The sequence below is a fragment of the Molothrus ater genome, chromosome 5, assembly GCF_012460135.2.
Source record: "Molothrus ater isolate BHLD 08-10-18 breed brown headed cowbird chromosome 5, BPBGC_Mater_1.1, whole genome shotgun sequence".
In the NCBI taxonomy this organism is placed as follows: Eukaryota; Metazoa; Chordata; class Aves; order Passeriformes; family Icteridae; genus Molothrus; species Molothrus ater.
The window spans coordinates 23,194,286-23,220,295 of record NC_050482.2 but is presented as its reverse complement, the minus strand read 5'-3'; the positions used below and the strand labels follow the sequence as shown (position 1 = coordinate 23,220,295).

The following is a 26,010-nucleotide window of genomic DNA, read 5'->3' as shown; positions in this document are numbered from 1 at the left end:
CCTGGAGTTTCAGATGATGATGGGAAAGATCTTACCCTGAAGTCTTTGGAAATAGTTCATTATGCATTAAGATTTGAGGGCTCTCTGATTGAGATTGCTCCAATAGCTTTCTGGAGGAAGGTGAGACAAATCCAGGAGAAGGACTATGCATAAATATGCATAAATTATGTGTCCCACCATTCTTACTACAGAAAGGATATTCCTATCACAAACAACATTTTCAAAATTCAGATAAGTAACAGTGTATAACTTAACTTCTATTTTGGTGTCATCTCCTGCCTCTATAAGTTCTGCTAAGGCTTTTGGAGCATAGACACTGCCTTCATATCCATCTAGAAATACACATTACTAGCACTGCACTGGTAGTAAATCCTCATCATCAACAGGGAGCTGGTTTGCCATAGTTCTGAAAGACTACCAATAACAGAGGTTAGTTTTCAGACATAAGTTCACTATTCATTTTTTTTCTGTGGTACTGTCCATTGATTCCAGTGAGGATTCATTGGTGTACATGAGGTTAGAATTCAGTCTATGGTGTTCACAAAGTGATGTGCCACAGCAAAACTTTTTGTTTCACCACCTTGAAATATGTCTTCATTAAAGACCTCTATTTTGGTTCCCAGTCAAAGTGATTACAAAACTCTACTTAATAAATGACATGTTTTGTATTAGAAGTCAAAGGAAACTAGGTCTCTGGAGCTTAAAAAACACTCATTACACAAACCTGTAATTGTTGGTCATTAAGGAATTATTCTTCCAGTAAAGTTCAACTCAAAAGTAGTTTCATATAGTATTTAAAAGATTACAACACTTCATTTTTTTTACATTTATGTCGGGTTCGGCTGTCTGTCTCTGCCCCGACACGGGTAGTGTGGTTCTTGGGTGGCACGCGTTTTAAAGGATGAGTCTGGACTCTTCAGCTTTTCGGTCTTCAGGTTGTTTATTATTTCTTATCTACAAAATTTTCTGTCTGCCCAACAGAGGTCTGATCTGCAAGCAGTCACAGGCACTCTCTGACCACCCACGGGGCGGTCATGTCTTTTTATACTAATATCTACGTACACAATATTTACCTTTATTTCCCAATGCTTTTCACCCATGTTGGCAAGTGCACCTTCACCATAAACCAATCCCCAAATGCCAACATCACCACAGGAGATGGAGGACAAGAAGAAGGAAGAAGAAGGACAAGATACGCCCTGATCCCTCCATCTTGTCTCCATAACCCCCCTGTACCTAAAAACCTTAAAATCTATATTTCACTTTCTAAATGTGTCTATTTTACACCTTTTACTCTAAAGTGATTCTCTTGTCCTCAAACTCTTGTTATTTCTGTGGATGGATCAAAATCAAGCCACCAGACACTCTTGGCAACATTCCAGGATTTTCGAGACCCCCAAGGGTTCTCCTGGCATCTCTGAACATCAGGAATGATGTGCTGAGATCCCACATCTCCCCCTTCTGTTTGCACCAAGAAGACTTCTTTGGCAACTTGACTCATGACACGTCTCACACACAAAAAGATGCATGGGACGATGAGCATGAGGACTAAGAGAATTATTAAAATATAAAATCCCATTTTTAAAAACCCTCTCCATAAGGGAGAAAGATCAAAAAATCCCGCCAAATCATCAATCCATGATCCAGTGACTTCGCCTAGTTTCTTTATACTGTCTTTTATGTTTTGAATACTTTCATGAATTGATTTTGAATGATCTGAGAGATTCATGCAGCACATTCCTTCAAACTCTTCACATCCATGTCCATGAGCGAGCAATAGATAATCGATTGCTGCTCTATTTTGCAGAGTTGCCTCTCTCACACTGCTTACGTCTTTTAACATATCACTCAAAGCGAGAGAGACTGATTGAGCATGCTTGCTCAACCAACAACCCATGTGGTCCAGTTGAGTCAAGGCCACCCCCGACGCTGTCTGAGGTGAGAAAATTGCTGCTGCAATTCTCCTTGCCTTGTCCCAAGTGTACACTTCATCATCACAGTTTACACTGTAATGTTGCAAGGACCTTTTTTCTTTGTGTTTTTGCTCTCTTAATACTTTCAAATCTGGTGACAACATTGAAATTCTCCCAATGCTGCATGGACCTCCCTTGGCATTTGCAGGAATGCTGTGCCAAATTCTGTCCCCACAAATTAAAAACAACCCACGTGGCAATTGCACTGGAACCTGGATTGATCCTTTGGCTGTCGTCACAGTGTGATTGCACCAGGCTGATGCATTTCTATAATATTCGTGATTTGGTGTGACATCAACACTTTTGTTTGTCCTTGACACATTCGAAATTTCGAATTTCATGCATAGCTCCATTGTTGTGGACCCAAAAATCTCCAGTTCCTGCGGTTCGGTAGAAGCCACAGGTAAAAGATGTGTCCAAGCACACCATTCCTTCACAGGATCTTTAATGACCTGCGAAATCTCCATTGGAGAATGCCCTGGAATTGGCCATTCGCTCACTGGCAATCCAACCATGCATGCTGTGAATGGTTTCCCTGGTTTCGAATGTGTCAGGCAGATACTTTCTAAATTTGCTGCCTGGGCTAATGCTTCCCAAACATTTTGTTTTGGCTGACTGACAGGTAGATTTGCTCTATTGCTTAAAGCAACAGATAAAAGCATGAGCATCATGAAGCTCACGACTTCACCCTTATAAAATTTCATTGTCATGCTCCCACTCAAAGCCACAAAGGAAAAAACCCCCCAAAGTTTTTATTCTTTTCGTTTTTCTTCCGAGTCGCTGTTCACAACTTGAGTTTCCTCCTCCGTCTGCGTACTCGTTTCTCTGCCTCTGGGATCTGTGCTCTCCTGCTCTGCAGACTGCAGCATTTGCAGCCGTGTTTGAGACCGAGTTTGCATGGCTGTTAACTGAGCTGGCATTGAGGGCTGAATACTTGAATGCTTTTGAGTGGAAGGGGTTTGAACCATAGGATTTGAAACTAAAGGCATCGGTCTCGGAGAGGGGGTGGAGCCCCGGGATGTCGAACCCCGAACGTGGCCCCTCCTTTTCGCCCCAGACGTCACAGAGGATCGGACCCGCCCCCGACCTCGCTCCGCCGGCACTTCCCGCGCATGCGTGCCTTCGGGGACGCCCCCTGCCTCCCCTGTACTGACGTCACTGTCTCCGTCCCGCTCCACCTCCGAAGTCTCCTCCCTATTTTCTGTTCCTGCCCCTTTTTCCTCCTCCTCTGACGCTGTATCCACACCCCCCGCCGAAGCGCGCAGCCCCCCCCCCGCGGGTGCCCCCCTTCGCGCTGCAATTCGAGCCGATCTCCTGGTCCAAATTTCCGGGTCCGACGTCACCACCGCGCGTCTCCTGCGTCCCTCCGTGGCAGCTCGCTGGAGCTCTGCAGCTGCTCCGCCCTTGCTGCCCGTGTCTGACGCCGCCGCGCTGGTTTGAAAGTCCTCCCCGGCCGTCCTTTGAGTCTTGCTCGACCCGCGCATTTTTGACACCGCGCTAAATGGAGCCGCCGCTGCTTTCGGCGTTGTGCTCGCAAAAGCCGCACCAGAACCCGTGTCTCCCATCGCCTCCACGCCCCCCCCGCCGGCCGCCGCCGCTTCCGTGCCGCCGCGCATGCCGCAAGAGAGCGCATCCCCCCTCCCCGCTTGTTCCCTTTGAACCCCCCTCCCCGACTCCGCCACTTTTTCCACCTCCTCTCCCTCTGATTCCTCGATATCGCTAGGAGAAAACTTTATTTCATCAGGGAGTGGAATGGCATCATCTGTGTCTGAGTCAGAGGGTGAAGCCCCCACACTCTCTGGAGTTTCGGGGCGCTTTGGGGTTCCCTTGGGTTTTCGGGATGGTGGGACTGAAGGCAATGACATTTCTCCCGGTCCCCTTTTCTCGGGCACCTTTCCCCCCGGGCTAATTGAGATCAGAGCCAATCTCTGCTTGGAGCCTTGCTCTGGTCCCTCCGCCCTTTTGGGACCCGCAACAACTTGTTGCCTGGCTGACCCTCTCAACTGAGTCGAGGTCGCCTCTAACATGATTCTTGCTGAAGACAGCAATTTCAAGGCTGTCTTATCATCATTGGTGGCTAGAAAATATAGGTGTCTGTTAACTTCTTGCCAAAAGCCTACCTCAAATAACAACCGTGTTTCTGAGTACGGGTAATTACACCGCACCCACAGCAGTAATTCTCTAAGCTTTTTCTTTGGGATCCCCCTTGTGTGTGTGTCTGCCACGCCCTGTAGGTCGGACAGAATTTCTATTTGTTCCTGGGAAAGTGTACCCCCCATGTTCTTAATTCTTGACCTTCTCACCGAATTCCTGTCGTCAGAGCAGTCCGAAGGCTCCTGGTCTCTGGCCTGCAGGTCACAGGAGATGGATTCGGAGGCGCCTTTTCCGATTCCGATCCGGGCTGTCCTGCTACGAACTTTCTTCGGTGGAGGTGGAGTGCGGTGTTCTCTGCGGCCGCCGCTTCTGCAGATTCTGCTGGCTGCTTTCTGGCTGTTTTCCCAAGGAGTTATCAGTGCTCTCCTGGGAATGAGTCCAGTTCGGGAGCTGCCCACTCGGTGCTTCAAGGCTGCCCCTGTGCAAGAGGTGCACAACAGAGCTCACCGTGGCTCAGCGAGTGCTGCCGGTTGCTGCTGGATCGCCGGTTGCTGCCGAGTAGCTCACTGGGTCGTCCGCCGGGTGCCCACCGGCTGCCCACTGGGTGCCCACCGGGTGCCCACTGGGTGCCCACCCAGGGACGCCAAATGTCGGGTTCGGCTGTCTGTCTCTGCCCCGACACGGGTAGTGTGGTTCTTGGGTGGCACGCGTTTTAAAGGATGAGTCTGGACTCTTCAGCTTTTCGGTCTTCAGGTTGTTTATTATTTCTTATCTACAAAATTTTCTGTCTGCCCAACAGAGGTCTGATCTGCAAGCAGTCACAGGCACTCTCTGACCACCCACGGGGCGGTCATGTCTTTTTATACTAATATCTACGTACACAATATTTACCTTTATTTCCCAATGCTTTTCACCCATGTTGGCAAGTGCACCTTCACCATAAACCAATCCCCAAATGCCAACATCACCACAGGAGATGGAGGACAAGAAGAAGGAAGAAGAAGGACAAGATACGCCCTGATCCCTCCATCTTGTCTCCATAACCCCCCTGTACCTAAAAACCTTAAAATCTATATTTCACTTTCTAAATGTGTCTATTTTACACCTTTTACTCTAAAGTGATTCTCTTGTCCTCAAACTCTTGTTATTTCTGTGGATGGATCAAAATCAAGCCACCAGACACTCTTGGCAACATTCCAGGATTTTCGAGACCCCCAAGGGTTCTCCTGGCATCTCTGAACATCAGGAATGATGTGCTGAGATCCCACACATTTAAATCCTGAAAACTCATGTGCAGATTGTTTTTGAAGAAAACAGGTTGTTATCAGTACTTTTAGCCCTAATCCACCTCCTGTCAATTTTAAAGAGTATTATGGGGTCTAATCCTGCTCCTACTATTCAATGAATAAGCTCAGACAGAACTTGCAAGGACAAACACATTGCCTTTATATTGACTTCAGCAGGGAAAATATCCCTCTCTTTCTCCTTAAGGTCCTCTTGCCCTCCTCATGTACTGCAGATAAGATCTGGAATGGGGGTTTAGGGCATTATTTATAGAAAATGAGCAAAAAAGACTATGTTAGACTTCCATGACTGCTACCCTGAGACCTTGACAGACTCAGGTACCAAAAATAGCTAGCATCCATGACTCTGTAACAATAGGATTTTTACTCCTACAAAGCAAAACTGTTTGCCTGCACAAGAAAGAGAGAAATATTTTAATGAAGTCTCCTCTGCTAAGTGTTCTTTTTTTATGGTGCCACTCGGCCTTTGGCAAGAGCTACCCTGTAGCCCTAATGCACTTCTTGCATAACAGCTCAGCTTAGTAGAAAGGGCTAGATATAATGCAGTACATGACCTCCACAAATGCATCCCTTTTATGGGAACAGAATAAAATAAGTATCAATGTAATTACATCTGACATGTCCAAAAGATTTTTGGAAGAACAACAGCATTTATTACACTTGTTGGTTTACGTCACATTCTGATTTGTTTTTCAAGTAATATGTTACATAGGTTTATAAACCACTTAAGGTGGAGGGTTTTTTTAAAGGATTAAGTAAATCTCCTCAATCCCTTATCTACAAGCTAAAATGAATCAATTACTTGGACTGTCACAAAGTTTTGATTGTCTTTAGTGTTTCTCCAGCACTATTTAAGGCTTACTCTTCTTATTACAGCAAACATTTGTACTAACAGGAATTTGGCTCCACTATGTCATAACTATACTTTGATGAACTCTGTGTTTCAGGAAATCTATCCCCACTGCCTGCTTTTGCTTAATTGCTCATTTTTCATAGTTGCATAATTATTATGTCAGAAGGATAGAACAGATGCAGATGAGCTGAGTCACTGTTTTATAGTCACCAGCAACCACATCCTAAAATCTGGTCCATATTGTCCACTGAGGTTCACAGGCTATCCTTTACTTGGAGCAGAAGCAGTGCCCCTCTCCCTGTGGGATACCAGCAGCAGTGAGTAGAAATATGCAGGAGGTAGAGCCACTGGTTGCATGTCTCTTCTGCCCACCCTGTGAGCTGGTAGATGAAATCCAGTCCTGGTCTGGGGTCTATGCCAGACAACATTGAGCTGAAGCTGATAAATCTATTTAAAAGGTGGCCAACACATCCACGGGGTTCCCTCACCTAACCTTCACAGCACTTAATCACTGAGCAGGAGGACCACATGCATGGCTGTTCTCAGAGACACGAGTACAATCCCTGAGGAATAGGAACCTTGCCCCCAGACACCTCTTTCTTCTTCTCCCTCAGGCTCCTTGTTCTTATCTGGGAGGTTATTCTGTGAGGTTATTCTGATGAGGTTATTCTCTGCGAGGTTATTCTGATGGTACACATATGGTGACACGTATATTTCTATGAACATAGGATCCCAAAGCCTTTAAGCCATGATCCGACAAACTAAAATTTGAGTTCCACTGGCTGGACAGTGGTTCTTATGACTGGGACGATCAGAGATTAGCAGACAGATGGAACCTTTTTAGGCTGGAGAAGGGAGGGGGGGAAACAAAAGTGGCATAATATAAAATCAGAGGGAAAAATACTGCTCAGCTGTGTTCTGAATTATCGGCACAGATGGAAATTGCTGCATTACTCCCTAAGAAGCTTCTATTAATTTTGTATTTTATTTTCTTTCCTGTGAGAGTTGACCTCATGTAGACTTTTCCCCCACCCCTTCCAACACTTTCTGAAAAGGAATAGGCCAGTGACATATCTGTTTATTAAAGACATAATGTTGATAATAGAACATAGAGATTTTCTAGCTCCTAAGGCAGATGCATTTGGTGGTTAATGCTGATGAGCACATTAAGGAAGGAAAGGCCTGGAGAGAGAGAGCTTGAATTGCTATCTGACTTATGAGCCTGTAATAGCACAGTTTTGAGTAAAAAGAAATGTAACATCTCTTAATATTTATAACCAAAATTTGTCCTACTTTGGAAGCAATGAAATGCAGTTTAGTGGCTTTTTAGCTGTTTAAGACCCAGAACTGATCTGTCCTCTCCAACACAAGTAACTCTGAGATCTCACATCCTAAAGTTTACCAGCAGGGTGAAAGATTATTTAAATGCACCAGAGAATATAACAGGATTCATAATAAAAGGAACATGTGATTAGTCAGTCTCAGATTCTTGAAATAATTACACTCTTTCTATAGGAAGTATTATTAGTTCAGTTTTTCTAGTGCTAGAAGAAATCCTAAGTATGGAAGTTAAAAGAACGAGATTGCTGTGCATCTTGGCAGTGGTCATGGTAGTGGAGCAGATTCATGTTCTTCCCATAAAAAGAATCCTTGCAACTCACTAGGGGTGAAAGACAGCATCAAGGAGAACCTCTGGTCTGGTACCAGGTGGAGTTAAGCAGGGTACAAGAGACCAGTACAGCTGTGAGAGCATAGCATATTCTGTAAAGACAGGGGAGGTCTATTGTAGAAGACAAAAATTATTATGAATCACGCAAATTACCTCTTTAAGTAATATGTCTTTTATTATCACAAGAAACAGAAACACTAATACCATTGGTGAGGTCTCCTCTGCAATCAGATATAGATTGTGAGCCAGATCACAAGCATCAGAGAGCTGAAAGTGGATACTCAAAAAAGCCCTCTGGCATAGGTGAAACTGTAGTTGCAAGTAATGAGGTTAGAATACAGCATTAATCAATCATTGGAAACTATTCTGCACTTTGAAAATGCTTCTTTTGAAGACGCTACTCTTAAAGAAAATTCAACAGCTATGATTTTTACTGTGTTGAATCTCTGGGCTGTAAGTTGGTTGTTGGTTGTCCTTGCAATCATGAGACACCAACTACCATTTCCTGCAGGAGAACAAAAGTCACTTCTGGAGATTGGCGTGTGCAACACAGTACAACATCTGTAGGGGGATGAAGCCATACCTGTCACCCCTCTGCCCCTGTACCATGTAAGAGCTCAAGGCCAACAGGTCATTTCTTCACTCATTCCCTGGACACACAAATTCTGTACAGAGGTGAAAATCAGTGGAAACCCAGGGGACAGTTGTCAGGCAGTTCATGGAGAAGCAGTGCTTTGAGGTGAGTAATCTGTTTGCATCAGGAGTGCAGCATTAGCACTCTTCTCCCAGGATTCCTGCTCAAGCACCAAAGCTGTGCAGTTATAATGTGGGCACAAATAAGAAAGTACCTAAAATAACAAAGTCAAGGAGAAAAGGAAGGAGAACAGTGCTCAACCCACTGAAAACAACAAACCTGACAGCAGAAAACTACAGAAGACCTGCTATATAAAGGTCTATAGAAAGTGATTTATACTGGGTGAGAAACAAAACTAATTGAAAATGCATGAAAAGGAGAGGGTTTGGCATTCCTCATTAAACCATGCCTGTTGTTGTAGAGATAAAAGAAACAGTTTGAACCAAAAGGTTGAGTAGAAATTTAAAAACCAAGGACAAAATTTTCAGTGAATGGCACAGGCAAAATTAAGCATGAGAAATGCCGGATATTGGCTAGAGTTCCCAATGGATTTTGACATACAGAAAGATAAATACATCAAATATAGTTATGCTGGGAGGCAGGTAGAAACTGATAGGTTATTCTTTGATGCTGCTGTGGATGTTGAGGTCAGGCTGGAGAGTGTGGCTCAGGAAACAACTTTCAGCTGTGGCAAGAGTGCTGGTCAGGAAGAACTTTACTTGCTTGTTGTTGCTTACATCTAGGGGTCCAAAACTACAGCCTGCAGGGCCAAGATAAATGATCTGCAATATATTGCTTTTATAGTGCTCTCAATTGACCATGTAATTCTAAAGGTTCACAGCAGTTCAGAGCAAGCTGGTGCATAATTCAAAATGCCCAGGAATCACTGATTTGGGTAATTCACTGCAGAGGGTGGATAAGCAGAAGGAACCCCTATTTGCAGCACAGGAATCTCTAGTGAAAAAGTAACTTTTGTAGTGCTTTCAGGCCTATGTCTGACACACACAAGATTTTTCTGAGCATGACACACAAGCTTTGGAAAGGCAAAGAATCACAGTGGAGGCATAATATTAATGATTCAGAAAGTCTTGTGTCACAACCCCAAGCGCTGCAGTATCTAATTACTAGGCACAGCGTTTGCGCACAGGCTGTGCCAAATAATGACAAGAGAATTAGACACCTAAAAATGGAGTTTGCCCTCTGGGGAAGGTCAGTGTAAGCCAATTGGTTGGAAAAAAAGGCAAAGTAGTACTGTGAGACTGAATTCTTAGTCCCTCACAGAATCCAGATCCATGCTACAAGGAGGGCTGCACTCTGTAGAGAAATATACTGAGCCATGATCTTAAGCGAAACAGGATTGTCTTTCAAAACCTGAGGAAGGGAGAGGATAGAACAAGGCTTTCCTTCCAAAAGCTGGGGGAGAAGTGCAGGTGCTCCTTCTGAGTTCCACCCTTGGTGTTCAGTGCTGTCAAACCATCTGTTGGATAACTGGGATCAAAACATTTTCATACACGAGGGATTTGACCCCTCATGGAAGCTCCAGCCTCTAAAGACATTACTCACTCCTGACAGGTAGTGTTTTCTTCATGTTGAAATTCAAAAATGAAAATTAATTGGAAAAAATTACAAGACTTCTTGTAGCTGTGGTTTGATTATCCAATTAAACCAGGCTTAGAGTGTTGAATGTTTATAAGCATTTTATAAAAATACAGGCTGCACAGGAAGAGATTGAGAAAATCCCTTTCTAGCATTCCCTATTGCATGATTTCTTGGCAACACATGTAGGGAAAATGCATTTGCATCACTCTGGGAAAAGAAGTCTCATGCGACCTTCAAAAATCCTTCTGTTTACCATTGGCATCTGACAAATTTTCTACAAAGCTTCAGACTTTCTAATGAATACTGAAACTTGACAGAGTTTTCATTTTAAAAATGTAATGAAGTTATATTTAGGCGTCCAGAAGTTTAATTTCCGAGCAATTCATGAGAAAATTCAAGGTTTATCAGCAATCTCTAAAAAGATTGAAAATTTTGAAATTTTGAAAACAAAGTTTTTAAATGTTGTATACAAGAGAGAGGGAAACATTTCTTTAAAATTAAAAAAAAATAATTTTAAAAACCCATGTGGAAAATTTATTTATTTTCTACTTGCGAAAAGAATAGTAGTGGTCTGCATTATAAAGCTTTATGCCTGAATGACTGAGAGGATTGGTAGTGAAATACAGAACCTCTCAGTCATGGGACATGAATTCAAATAGGAATGGGGTTAGTAGTGACAGAAAGTCATTACTCTGTCATTGCAGTGTGCTAATGTTCAGAGATTCATTGGTGGCTTGAGTCCAATTACGAGCACACAAGAGGTCACATTACAAAATGCACTAGCAAAACTGGCAGAGGCAGACCCATTTCTACTCTTTGTAACATGCTGCTACATTGCCATATCCAAAGATATCCATTCAAATTTGTGTCAAGACTCAGAGCCAGTGTGGTTAAGCAGTCAAGCTCCATGCTGCACAATTTGATGAAGAGAAGACATCTGAAACAATTGATTCAATAATTCAATTTGTAATTGTAATAGTTGCAAATTTCCCTATTTAACTTACATAAACCACGCAGCACCAAGCTTTTACAGCCTGAAGAGGCTGGGAGGGTGAGAGTTAAGCTGTCCCTGGGCAGAGCAGCTCATACAGGCTCTTGGTTTCTTTGCAAGAAAGGGGATATAACTAACCTCAGCTGAAGGTGATTACTCTGCCAGGCTACAGCATCACCTCCTTCTTTCAAGGTTTGGAGTGATTTAGCACTGATGGAAAGCTGAATTGTGCAGAGCCTTGAGTGAACTCAGAAGAGACTTTTGTTTTGCTAGACTAGAAGTGCATGAGTTGTTTTGATTCTCCTTGACTTAGCTGAGCAAGTTCAGAAATCTCTAAAAAATGAACAAGAGCAAAAAAGTTTATTAGACCAAGAGAAAAAATAGTAAATGGTCCATTGCAGCTGATATGTTTTTTCAACTATATTCTAAATAGGAGGGCATGAAAAATGCCATGAAAAAAAAGGAGCTGAATTTCTGGTGCAAAATAACAGTAGATATTCTCAGAAAAATTACTCTCCTGACTGCTAGCTAGAAAGGGAGACTAAGATACTGGACTGTGATAAATCTTTTAATGCACAAAAGATTTATAATGGAATTATTATTACTTTACAGGGAAAGGTCTTAGTTTTACCTAAGTGTGTATATGTAGTATTAAATGTATAGTGTATAATATATAATCATGCATCATTTATCATATGTGTTTGTGTGTGTGTGTGTGTGTGTGTGTGTGTGTATAAAAATATATGAGTACTTTTTACCCTTGGTTGAACAGATTTCAAGTAGGCATTAGAGAAAAAATAAAAAAATAAGTGAAGTATTCAATATTTGGCAGAGATCCCTAGAGACTTAGGCCAGTAGCTGTGTCATACTGACAAAAGCTATTTCATGTTTTTCAGCTCTGCCTGAAGGAATATAAAAATAATACAGATCCACTGGTGGTTGTGTTGGCAAGCAAAAAATTAGCTTGGCCTAATTGGCCAGTGCTGAATGTGACACAAAAGCCTATTTTCAAGGGAGGTGAAAATATGTGAAGCAAAACAAGTAATAAATAGAAAGTTGAGAGGATGATTATTTTTAAAGAGAAGGCAAAAATTCTATTTATTATTTCCAAACCATTTTTAATAGTTCTTCTATCAGTATTTTAACATACCAAACTTCTGTTGTCTAATGGAAGTAAATATATGGAAGAAGAACCAGGATGTTTTACAGTGGGAAGGTGTGCCACTGAGCAAAAGCAAACCTGCATTGCAGTCTGGGAACTTTACAGAATCACAGAATCACCAAGGTTGGAAGAGACTTTCAAGACCATCTAGTCTAACCATCCACCTGGCACCACTGTAACCACCCCTGAACCCTATCCCCAAATGCCACACCCAGACACTTCTTGAACACTTCCAGAGATAGTCACGCTGCCACCACCCTGGGCAACTTATTCCAATGCCTGACACCACTCTTTTCAGTGATTTTTTTTAATATCTTATCTGAACCTGGTGCAATGTGGGGCCATTCCCTCTCATCTTTTCACTGGAAGCACAGCAGAAGAGGCCAATCCCCATCTGGCTGCAATTTCCTCTCAGGTACTCGTAGAGAGCAATGCAGTCCCCTCTGAGCCTCCTCTCTCTAGCCCAGCTCCCTTAGCCCGTCCTCACAGGACTTGTGCTCCAGCCCTTCACCAGCTTCTCTGTTCCATCTCCGACTCGCTCCAGCTCCTCAATATCATTCCTGAATTGAGGGTCTCAGAACTGGACACAGGACTTGAGGTGTGCCCTCAGCACACCAGAGTATGGGCAGACAGTCGTTTCCCTCCTGGCCACACTGTTTCTGATCCAAGCCAGGATCAGCCACTGCCTTTCTTGCCAGCCTGGGCACAAGCTGGCTCATTTTCAGCCAGTTGTAACCACCAAGTGCAAGTCCTTTCCTGTTGTGTGACTTTCCAGCCCCTCTGCCCCCATCCTGTAGCTCTGCATGGGGTTTTTGTGACCAAAGTTCAGAGCCATGCACTTGGCCTTGTTGAACCACACTCCTTGCACACACTCCTTTCACCAAATGCCCCAGTGCCCTGAAGTCCATTGTGATAGCTCCAGGGCTAATTTCTTCAATCTCATCCCTACGGACCTGACAACGAATAGAGGGTAATAGTCAGAGGGTTGTAACAGATCAGGAATTTTCCTAGTAATATCCCTTACCTGGGCCCCAAGGAGGCAGCAAACTTCCCTGTGGGATGGGGGAAAAAGCAAAAGGAATTGCAAATTTGCTGGGAATCATCCCTACGTAGATCTTGATCTGCCCATTAGAGTGCTGAGCAGCATGAAGGCCAGCAGTGGCTAAAACCTCTTGTCAGTCAGTTTTATCTGAACATGGGAGCAGCTGGATTTGATTCCCAAGTGCAATCAGCTCACAGATCTCAGTGCTGTGCCCAGTAGCTGTCACAAAGAGTCATGGCTGTCCTTGCAAACTTTCACGGTGCTTTTTAGTGTTAATGTGATTTGTACTTGGAGCAGTTTTACCTGGTGGCTAATATATACTCCAGAGAAATTTAGGATTGGATTGGCAGATCAATGCTTTGTTTTGAATTTGCTGCTATTTAGCACAAGTATTGAAACGAAAAGGAAAAATGTAGGAGAAATGAATTACATAAAATTTTCAGCAATATATCTGGGATGAGCACTGGGCCCAGAATATACCTAATCACACAACTAATAGGAAAACTCTCTCTCTGCTGGAACAAGGTGGCACATCAAAACAGACCCCTGGGCTTCAGAAAGTGTGTTTAAATCTGCACCAAAATCTGTGCTTCACAGCTCAATCCTAAATTTTACCAAATAGTATGTTCCTAGAAGGACTCAGAATTGTGTTGGGTCGTCATCTTCCATGTGCTCATGAGGTGTCTGGGGGAACAGAGAGTGCCCATGAACCAAGGGCGGGTGAGGGAGATTAGATGGGTGGTAATTATCAGTTGCCTTGGAATTGTTTCCCAGGGAGAATGTGTCAAACTCTAGTCTGTCCTGCTGGGAATCAGTGGAGCCTGAACTGGGCTCTCTTTACAGCAGCCCTTGGTGTGGTCAGTGCATTTCACACTGCTCCTGTTTACCACCAGTACTGCAGGGTCTTTATTCAGTCATTGCTGGGCACCATGGACAGAGCCTCATTTGATGGCATTGTCCATCTTTTACCTCTAATCTTTGAAGTGAAGAATGGCTAGAGATGGTGCTACTTTTGAAGGTGAGGCTTTTCATAGCCAGATGTTCATGTTGCTTCCAGTTAATGTCTCAGACAGGAACTGTTGGAAATTCTTTATACTCTAGTTTATTTGTATCAATTTATTTAAAACTATGAATCTTTGGGATTGCTGTGCATTCATCCTGGTTCATATTTTTTTCATTTTTCCATGAGATATAAAACACTTTCTTTTAACATTATATTGCTTTTTAATCCAGTTCTCCCAAAAAAAAGATTTTCTGAAAGAACAAATAGAGAAGAAAAAAAACACCCAAAGAAACCCAAAAGTAAAAATTCATATCCATAGAACAAATGAAGACACATTCCTTTTAGCCTAAATGTCGGTACAAATCTAGGGGTGAATTTTCTTTGTCTGGTTAGCACAGATGCGGGCTGAGCTATGCCATTACAATGATTATTTTGTACAAATTACGTGATGACAGTCATCAAAACACCCATACTGTGCCAGAAGCTCCTTTTCCTCTCTCAGTGGTAGATATCTGGGAAGCAAGGCAAATTTTATCAGCTCCCACCAATAAAGATTTGGACAGAGCAATAACGAGGGTGGGAAATCACACATTAGCATTGTGAAAAAGAATGGCTCACTGTCAAGCCAAGCTAGGACCAGAAATACAAGCTATCCTGAACTGATCTGTACCTCTTTTTAGAAAACTGTGTGCAGTTCTGGCCTTATTTTCCTGAAAACAGTGTTAAAAAATAGAGGAGATCCAAAAAAGGGCAAAAATTATGATGATCAAATGTAGGGAGCAGATTCTGTATGAACACAGTAGGGCTTGCCAGCCTAGGAAAGACATAAGGTAAGCAGGTATGAAAACACAAGAGGCAGGAGGAGGGTGGCTGGAGAATATCACCAGATGCTTTTTTGAATACAAGAACCTGGCTGGGGGCATCACACAGAACAAGGAACTGCAGCCAGAAGAGTCAAAAGGACACTCACCGAGGAACTGCCAGTGCTATGAATGCCAGAAATGTGCACAGATTCAAGGGTCAAAATAAAGCCCATGGAAGTGCAATCCTCTGAGAATCACTAAAAACAATTTTAAAAAATTATATTTGGTACTTCTTCAGTTATTTGTAAGTGGTTGAAGGATGGAAGATCATTCAATGGTATTATAATTTATATTTAGCCAATTCTTTTTCCCTATGTGTTTGCTTCAGGTTTAATTTTGGAGACTGCATATTAGTCTAGGTGAAGTTTCATTCTAAACTATTATTGGCATTTTTTTGTTCATTTATAAGCTATGAAAGAGCTGCTCAGTTCATCCTATATATGTGTTTGTGTGTGGGTTCATGTTCTGACAAAAGAACTGTTAGAAAATTAGGTCCTAACTAAGTAATAGAAGTCATTGATTTTTAAGAGCAAAGACCCTGAAACATTTTCTCTATGTGAAGGAAGCCAGAATTACAGCAGAAAAGATCAAATTGGCTTTTTTTGCAATCTGCCTCTTAGTTACTTTTGACTTCACATATGATAAAATAAAAAAAAAAAAATTATGTCTGCATCAGGCCCCAGAAAATACATGACTGAGTGGCACCAGAAAAGTATATTCTTCCTTTGTACTATCTTATGAAATAATATCTAGCCAAGCATTTGTTCCCCACTCATCACCATGGTATCTTAAAGACTTAGAATTCTAAAGTAATACAACAAAGTAATAAATTAATTCAATATTAGTCCGATATTGTATTCTTAGGAGTAAAGATCATTTTAAGAAATTAAGTCATTTTTACTTATGTCTGACTGATTCTTTCAAACCTGGCTCATTCCACATTCATATAGAATAGAGTTTTAAAAACAGAATTAGCTCCCACATTGTAACTGTACAGGCTGAATCCTTAAGGCAACACAGTGGAAATGCTTATTTAGAAATTCCACTTAAAATTATTACCAGTAGCAATTTATATTATCTGTTGTTGGATGTAATGTTGAAATAAATGGCTAATTAGTGTCAACTCACCAGCATTTAGTTACCAAGCAGCTTGAAGGCTCTAGGGAACAGCTTTATAACAATCTACAGCATTCTCTTTAGACAAGGCCCCCATTTAGCAAATGTAAAATGTAATTTGACATGTCTGTAGTATTGCTTTATGCATAGAACTTCTTTTTGTACTCTTAGAATGGTGAGCTTCTGTATTTTTACTGATGGTGTTTTTTTTAAGTGATCTCAAAGTTAAAGTGGGTAACTGATATTTGCTCCCTTGTAACATACATGCTTAGTCCCAGAACTTATCTACTGGTTCTGAAGGGAGCTGATGGAGGTTGGTTTATTCACATGCCCATGAGAGCACACAGGCAGGGCTTAACGAGTCACTCATCCTTTGCTGAGTGTGTGGCAGTCTAGCTGATTAATTTTATTGCTGACATACAGTCCTCCATCCACTAAACTAAGCAAAAAATCCCAGCAAATAACATGGCAGATCTCCCGGGAGAGCATCTCCATCACAAAAACCACTGCAGGAAGACTCAATTCTGAGTTACTCGATAATGGTACACGATGTCTACATCACTTCAAACAAATATGGGGTTTGGAAGCACAAGCTTCCTCTGCAGAGACCTTCTGCAGTCACTGTCACAGTGTCAGTGTCCCCTTCAGGCAGGAGGCAGGGCCACACAGGCTGAGAGCACCTGCACTTGCCACAGAATCCTGGTTCTCTGTGAAGGGTTGTGAAAAGCTCCTTTTTCCTGCAAACTTTAAAGAAGTCAGATTTTCACCTGTGCTTGTGGGTGATGGCCAGTGTGTTGTGAGAACCAGCATGATTCAGGAAACACTTGAAAGGCAGATTGCAAATTTTACATCAAGAACAGTTTTAGTGCTATGTTGCTTTTCTTATCCTTATGAAGTGTTGGATCCATTCATAAACATGCTCTTTTTCCTAAAAACAAACATGCTTATTTTTGCTTCTGAAGTCTGGGGAAAAAAACAAACAGAAATGCCATCTCAGTAGTAAGTGAGTCAGCTGAGCTGTACCTCTGATAGCTTAAAAATCCCCCATGCAGGATGGATCAGACATCATATTTCTGTGATGATTTGCTCAGGAACAGGTAGGATATTAAGTTTTCCTATCCAGTGAGGGAAAGATGGCAGCAAAAGATATCTTTTACCTCTTTGAATTTAATATTTTATGGTAAAGGAAAACAGAAGGAATGTGTTTATCTGAAACTTGGTCTGGATTGCAAGAAGCTGGGAGTGTTTCCTTGGGCAAGCCTTTTAACTTTTCCATGCAAAAACTCCTGTGGTTTGACCTCTAAGTACTAAAGTCCACCTGTGCAAGTCCATTTAAGTGAAAACCCTGGTGCACATACAAACAAAACAAAAAAAACACAGTCCCCTCCCCCTCAAATTCCCTGACTTTTATTAGAAATTCTGTATTTCAGGAACTGCTAACCCAGCCAGGTGCAGGGGCACTATTTTAATTCTCTTGCACTGCAGGCTGGAAAACCCAGGGAGTACTTCCACTTCAGAGAAGCAGATGTGGTTTTCATCATTCATGAATGATCATACTGGGCAACACTTGAAGGAACATTTGTGGACCCAGAGGGGACCATGTCCATCATGACTAGGCAGAAGAGAGAGATATTGCAGCAGAGGCCCCTGCAGAGCAGTAAAACATCCAGGAAGATTATTTGCAATTCCATGCAGAATCTTCCTAGGCTGGAATAAAATTTGAAGTAATCTGTGTAACGTCATTCTGCACTCCACACAACCAGGAACATTTTGTATTATTAGAAATTGCTTTTCCAAAATCATTAGGCTATTTTCAGACCTTGTCAAAACCAGGACAGTAAGTCAGATTCACCATGATTATTGTTTGGTAGTGTCAGAGAGGATGGGAATTGCTTTCCCTGCCGGCTCTCCCATACTGGGATGTAAACGTGTGCCCAAGTGGGTGGCTGGCAGCCTAAACTCATGGGCCAATGAGCAGCTGTATAATCATCTCTGAGAGTCTCACCACAGCAGCCTCTGGGGCTTTTCCTGGAGGAGAGGAAAGAGCCATTAGCTGAGACAGGAGACAAGAGAGCAGATGCATCCTCCTCATGCCACCCCTGGAGGAGGGAGGGCACTGTTCGCTTAATCACCTCCTGTGCACAAATCTAGATCTCTGCCTGGGTGACCCACCAGATCTACTGGGAAATGTCATTTGTCCCCCACACATGAAAAAATATGAGCTGTTCTGGCTTTTGCGAAGATTGTTTCGTTTCCATGGATCTCGTACTATTTCCATTGTTCTTTGGTCATAAATTCCTTTTCTTTTAAAATAAGTACCAAGTTAATTTTAATGTCTTTGTATCTATTTTACAACTCTATTATTTTCTGACATGTTTTACATGTTTGAAAACAAAAAAAAATATTACTAGCCTACCTTTTCAGCAAATAATATGGGAGCAGACAACAGATCTCAATCAATGTAATAATTATTTAAAGAATGTAAATTAATTCGAGAGAGGTGGAAGAGGGCATATATATCTGAAACACGCATTTTAAATTGTTTCTGCATTTGCATTTGGTTTTAATGGCGTTTACGCCCTCTAGTGTCAGAAAACCCTCTCGTAGTGAGGGTTTTTTAACCTTCACTGTGTCCGTCAGTTTCAGCCTCGAGTATTTGGGCTTTGCAAAAACGCAAATGCTGGATTTATTCTTCCTACATACGTTCTCCAATTTTACAGATTTGGTACAGAGGTCCTTTGGGGATGTTTTGACCCAAATTGAACTATTTCAAATATTAATTTCTCATGTAACACACAAAAATATGCTAAATTACAATTTCTGTCATTATTTATTTTGACATCCACAATACACTTATTTTTCGCTGGAAAAAAATTTACTCCTGTGTTCAAACATACAAACAGGAGTTAAATAAGCATCATTGTTCCTCTCACTTGTTAGGATTATTAAAGAAAATACATTCTCTCTCACATCAAGGAAAAAATTTCCAAAAAGTATGATTCATTTCAGTTATAATTTGGACCTTTGACTTATGAAATATTTCATCTTCCAGCCATCAAAAACTGGGTTTCATTAGATTCAGGAAAAAGATGAATAGGTGATGATGCCACGAATAGTCTGTGTTATCTGAGATTTCTTGAATTATGGGTATGCAACACCAGGTATGTTCCACTCATCAGTTAGAAAAGCAGTAGTGTGTTGTCAGGTGGAGCTCCATGGGTAAGATCTGACATGGCAATACTGAGATTACTGGCTGGGCAGTAGTAACCCCAAACACATTTGTGTTTCCCAAGCTCCTGCAAGAGCTCCATCTCCTGTGTATGACTCAAGCTGCATTGCGTTCCCCTAGTCTGTCATGCAAAGTGCCATCACACCCATGTTACTCACATCAACACTCTGGAAGATACAGTATTTGCAAAATGAAGGAATCCCCTGGCTTGCTGTCGGTCTTGCAATATGGAAGAGTCAAAGGAGTCAAATATGCAAAAGTGGTCCATCACCTGATGAATACAAACAACCCAGACAAACATACATGCCTCTAAATCCATCCATCCAATCCATCCATCCTTTCATCCATCCATCCATCTATCCATCCATCTGTCACTCCATTCATCTCTGTACAATGTCACTTAGTGAAGAGGATCTCTAAAGCAAATTCTAAATTCTGCAGGCTCTATTTGTGGCATCATCACCTATTCATCTTATTCCTGAATCTAATGAAAGTCATGGACTGCAAGCAATAGCCTGTCTGGCCTGTCTGGACTGCATCCAGTGAAACCCAAGCATGAGTTTGATCATGTTGTTTCTGACTTGAGATTTGATAAAATTTGATTGACACACCTGGTTTGTCATAGTCTTTTTCCTTTTTTTTTCTTTTGGCAACTGAAGTAGAATGAACCTGATTGATATCAGGGATCAGTATGAAGCCTCTTTTTCTTCATTCATCCAGAACATAAAATATTGGGATGACACTTCTGACATTACAAAATTAGATTCTCAGTACAAATCACAAACGCCCAAAGAGTGGCTTGAGCTTTGGCTACAATAATAGACATATGCAGAACAGAAGATATACAAAGCTATGAAAATACTGCAGCTAGGGGAAAAAAGCAAATAAATGAGAATATGTCTGCAGTTCTAGCCTGAAGAAAAGTGAGGCAAGCAGAGTAGCACTAGATAAAACCTTAAAATAGTTCCCTTTTGAAAAGGGAGTCTGTGAAAATTGCTTAATAAGATTTTACATTTGTTGTGTCTCCATGGCTGAAGAAATCAAATTTTCTGCAGAATTTAGAATTTGTTTCAGAGATCAAGTAAAAATTTTCCACTTTGAAATGCTAGCACCTCAAAGCTTCCCTGCCATCTGAAAATGGAGTTACACTATTTTTTTCATTTAGAATTTCTAAAGAATAAAACAATTGCAGTTGGACCTATAGAAGGAATTTCCCCTTCATTTTATGTCATCCATTTCCATTGGTGGTGTTCAGTGATATATGAGGTATAACTGAAGGTAATGTTTAATTCAAGAGGAGGAACTTCATTAGCAATTCTGATCATGACTACCCCAGACTAAAATCTGTGTCACTGTCCCAAAGGAGAACAAGGCTAACCAGGGCAAATGTAGCAAAACCTCTGTTTTGTCACAAAAGTAACCAAATATATTTCTCACCCTGTGAGAATTAGGAAGACTGATTTCTTTAAAGTATTTTTTCTGACTATAATTTTATTTAAACAACTCCAGCACAGTGGTTAGTAACAGGAGAAAAACTAATTATGTAAGAATTATTAATGATGCAAAAGGTATTACTAACACTAAATAACAGACAAGCAACATTACCTTTGGAAAATGTCACTGTATTACACCTGATGCAAGCTAAAAAGAAAAGTAACTGAAAGCAAGCTATTTTAAGGTAAGCAGTATATGCACCTGCATGACATTTTGTCCAGAAGGTAAGAAAAACATTGCAAAATGCCTTCTTGTGTCAAACAATCCTAATATTTTTTATTTCACTCTGTAATACTAAAATATTATGAAAAGGCATCTGCTTATGCCACTGGTTTGGTTCACACATAAATACTGAAATGCTGAAGATAGATGAGCTTGTGGTTCCTGTCACAACTTCTAAAGCTTCAGTCTGCTCTTGATTCATATAATTATAGTGTCACATTATCAACAGGATGAACTATATCCCTGAGCAATTTCGAGCCAAATTAATTAGAGGCAGCAATGCCTTCTGTCCACAGCTGCCATCAGTGACAATGGAAGCTTGTGGAGATTCAGCAGTTTGGCATTTCAAGTGATAAGCATCTAAATATAGGTTTAGAAATCTCATTTAAGAGATCTAATTTAAGAGATCTAGTACTGGCCATGTGTAAATTTTGCATTTCAAAGTCTGGTCTGTCAGATTTCTGTTTACACAGTCTGATCCAAAATATGAAAATACTTTTATCTGTAAGTAAAACTAATGAATAGTGTAAGGCAGAAATGTTTACCAGGGATTTGATCCTAGATCTTCTCCACAAAGCTCACCACTCTGGCCCTATGCCCTAAACCATATACCTGCTTTTCTATTGTTCTGCCTGGAGAAAATGGGGTTAGTGAGGTGTTAGGGATCCCATTTGTCTGAGATCTTGAAAGGTCATTTATCCACTTCCTTGTCCGAAGAAAATAACAGCTGGTCATGCATACAGCTGATAGTCAGCTCAGGCTTTAGGAAGAGATAATCACCAAAAATGCCTGTTTTGTGGGGTGCAAATGTTGATGTGAAAGAAAGCATGACATTCTTTTTAGTATTTCTCCAGTTTTTAGATATCTTTATTAAGACAAGTCATATTATTCATGTAAAAGATGGAATCTATTAAATTATGTATTTTTCAAGCAATCCTGCCATGTCACAAAATGAGAAACTAATAGCATTCAAATTCTGAGTAAGTGTGTGTGGAGGGGGATATTGGCAGAAATATTAATTATATTATTCATGTGAATATTTTACACTTGGACATGCTTAGTAAAACCACCAAATATTTATTTAACACAACATAAACTATGTCAACAGTCTAAGACTTGGTCATCTATATTATATCTGCCTGTATGACAACTTATTTGAATATCTATGTTCAACACTTCACTCATACTTACAAAATGCAAACCATTCATCTTCACCTCCTTTTGACATGAGCTGAGCTCTCATTGCTAGAAGGTGTCCTCCAACTTCATATAGTTTCTCCATCATTCCATATCCTCACCCTTTTGTCCATTAGGTGCACTATTTGGACACTGATTTGAAGACTTCCCCCTCTTCTCTATTATTTTTCCAGTTCCTGATGCACAGGCAGGTTTTGTTTTCCAGACAGTGTTTTCTAAACACTGTTCCTCCACAGTTTTATTTTTTAACTTTTCTCGTGTTAAGAGTTTATAAATTCTTTGTAATAGGGAATATGTTATCTCTCTTTACACAAGCATACAAAGCTCACAAGGTAAAATCAATGTTTAATAATAACTTAAAATCCAATAAAGTTAAAAACTGAATGGTACTTGAAAGTAATTCATCTTTTTATTAAACCCTGTAGGATGTAATTACTTGTCCCCTATAGAATACAACAAAATGCAAAAAGTTAAAATCTCTTACTAAGTTGTCACAGGAGTGCTTTTACATACATCAGTAACACTTTGTTCTTACTTGCTGGACAAAACAATATCCAATATCATAAAGAAAGGTGGTAGCTTTAGTAATTCTGAGCACTGCCAGGATTGCAGTTACAATTTGGTTGCTTGCTTGCTTGTGGCTTGAGTTTTCCATGTTTGCTTTCACCTAGACCGTGGAAGGGACATCTGGAACTCAGTTACTCCAGCTTCTCATGTCAACAAGAAGTTAGGTCAGCCATGCTTCTGTCTAGCCAAATTAAAAAAATGCAGCGATGAAAAGTGTATGATCTCCTGGGAAACCTGTTGCAAAAATGTGTCACCCTGTTAAATGAAAGTACTATATCAGCATAAGACAATAGATTATTCAGTTTAGTATCTAATTTACCAAGTGGTCTCTCTTAGATCTTGCCAATGAAATTGATGAATTCTTTCAAATAAACAGCATAAGGACTGAACTTCAACACTGATTTTTTTTCTTAGCAAGGTCATTCTCTTTCCATTGCAATAGAGGCACCCTGGGAAGAGTACAGCAGGTAAAGCATGTGTTTTACCTGCCCCCACTTTGACAGATAGGAGACCCAAAATTTGTTTCAAAATAAAATTATTTGTGCACAACAATGGACATGCTGTAAATATAAGAATATGTGTTAAAGCATTATCTATATGCAGCAACTATTATTTGCAAGAGAATTAAAATATATTGTGCAAATAATTCATTGTGAAATAAAATTATTAGAAGAGATTTTGTTTTTACTAAGCTTTTTGTTTTCTTTAACCCAGGTATGGTGACATGGTGCCAAAGACAATAGCTGGCAAGATTTTTGGTTCAATATGCTCCCTGAGTGGGGTCTTGGTCATTGCTCTGCCAGTTCCTGTAATTGTCTCCAACTTCAGCCGTATATACCACCAGAATCAACGAGCAGACAAGCGCAGGGCACAAAAGGTGAGCTTCTAATTTTCCCCCCTTATGTTGTTGAACAATAGATAAAATATGATTTTCTATATGCTGTGTGTCATTATAATATTTCTTGTCAAGAGGATCACTATATGTATGTGCTACATGCCAAACCACGTCCTAGATGCAAGTACTGTCTGATTTGTAGTGAGGGGAAAAAGCCCAACTCAAACCAAAACAGATTCATTTATCTTTTCTGTCAAAATGTACAGACCTATTATTTTTGTAATTAATCCCACTTATTAGACTAGATCTAGGATTTTTAGACAATAGCTGCAGTCTCACCCACTGAAGATTCTTCTGTGCTTTTTCAGGCAGGCTTTCTTTCTACCTCAGTCTTCTGAGGAAAAATAAAAAACCAAAACGACCAAACAACCCAGCAAACAAACAAGGAAAACCCTCAAACTTCATAATGATTTCTAACATCTCTGCTAACAGATTGCTTCACTAATCCAGGTTTAAAGTCCCAGATTCAGTCTCTGGGGGAATCTGATTGTTGGGGAACTTGTCTCCTCAGCTCTATTTTGCTTAAAAGGCTTCAGATAAACAGCTCAATTAGATAAAAAAAAAGAAAGTAAAAGTCTGTCTTTCCAGCTTCCTTGATTTGCTGAGTCTCTCACTAAAATATCCACTAGATCTACAAAAAGACTGCTTCCCTTCTTGAAACATATGGACAAGGTCAGGGGTTGGGAAGAGAAGTATTTATCAGGAGTGATGCAGCCAAGCCTGGACAGGCACTTACATCTCCACATCACTGCCAATGCACTTATTCTAATCCACTTCTCTGAATTCTGAATGGCAGGCAGCTCAGAGAGCGCCCATTGTGACCTGCAGCCCTGCTCTGGGAGCTGAGATGCCTTAACCTCCTCTCCTCTGTGGATGGCAGTCAAAAGGCTTTCAATGCCACACAGGTTGCATGATTGCCAAGGCTAGGTTTCACCACCTGTGCTTTTTGTGGACCTGTGGCCTCTCTTCAGAGGTACTGAGTCTCCAGTGATCTCAGGAGAGCAGGATCATTGCTGGGGGAAGGGTGCAGGCAGACCATGGCTGGGGACTGCACATAAAGACCAGGGAACACAGGCAGATGCAAGCTGCATCTGCTTCATATCAACAGCAGCACCACAGTCAGATACAGAATGTTCCTGTGTTTTCCTCTGGCCACCTTTTTGACTGATTTCTTCATTAAAACAAACAAACAAACAAACAAACAACAAACAAACAACCCCACACCCCAAACCAGTGAAATAAATGTATGCAGTAATACTATTCTCAGATTATCTTAAAATCAGGGCAAACAGAGGTACATGGCCAAGAAACTCATTGGCCCAGGTGGAAGATACAGCACCACCCAATGGCCACATCTTGGAGACATGCTGCCAGATGAGGAAGATGCTATAAAAAGAAACCAGGTGTATCACAAGAATGTCACACCTCTCTAGAAACCTGATCTAAAGCACGCTTCTTCAGGCTCTAAATCCCATACTTTATCTATCTACTAATCCCACCCACTCTTCTGCATGCTGTTTTGTCCCACAGCCTAATTCCAGCTGTGTGTTCCCCTCTTTCACAGCTGACTTCATGTTACTTTTACACTAACTTGTTTTTGTTAAGAGCTTTTCTACTCCTTTTTGTGGAATGGCAGCAGAGAGCTGTACCTCAGCCAGGACACAGGGCTCCTGCCAGTGCCCCCGAGCACTGTGGCAGTTATGGGTAACAGGTCTGCTCAACCCCAGCAATCACTGTGCCTGTTCTGAGCTTTCATAATAGCTGCAAACCCAACCATTTCAGATTGAAACTGTGTCCTACTGCATGCCACAAAACAGAGTTTTCTAGGCCTGCTTTACATTTGTGTCATGGTTTAACCCAGCCAGCATCCAAGCCCCATGCAGCTGCTCACTCACTCCCCCACCAGCAGGATCAGGGAGAGAACTGGAAGCATGAAAACACAGCCCCACACCAGCCACTGTGAAGAAAATTAACTCTACCCCAGCCAAAACCAGCACAATTTGTCAATGAAAATGAAAAAGAAATGGACACTAAATAATATCTCACAAAAGTTAAATTGCTAGACTGGCTGCTATTCCCCATAATCTCTTCCTGAATAGGAAC

At 41.2% G+C, this 26,010-nt stretch overlaps 1 protein-coding gene across 2 annotated transcripts in view; it reads left to right on the top strand.

Moving 5' to 3' along the window:
* The window catches only part of KCND2 (potassium voltage-gated channel subfamily D member 2), a 270,490-nt gene that overhangs the window by 226,836 nt on the left and 17,644 nt on the right, over positions 1-26,010 (top strand). For both annotated transcript variants that reach the window (XM_036400932.1, XM_036400931.2), the window contains exon 3: positions 23,727-23,889. In XM_036400932.1, the coding sequence (XP_036256825.1) occupies positions 23,727-23,889 (163 nt within the window). The remainder of the gene's footprint in view (positions 1-23,726; positions 23,890-26,010) is intronic.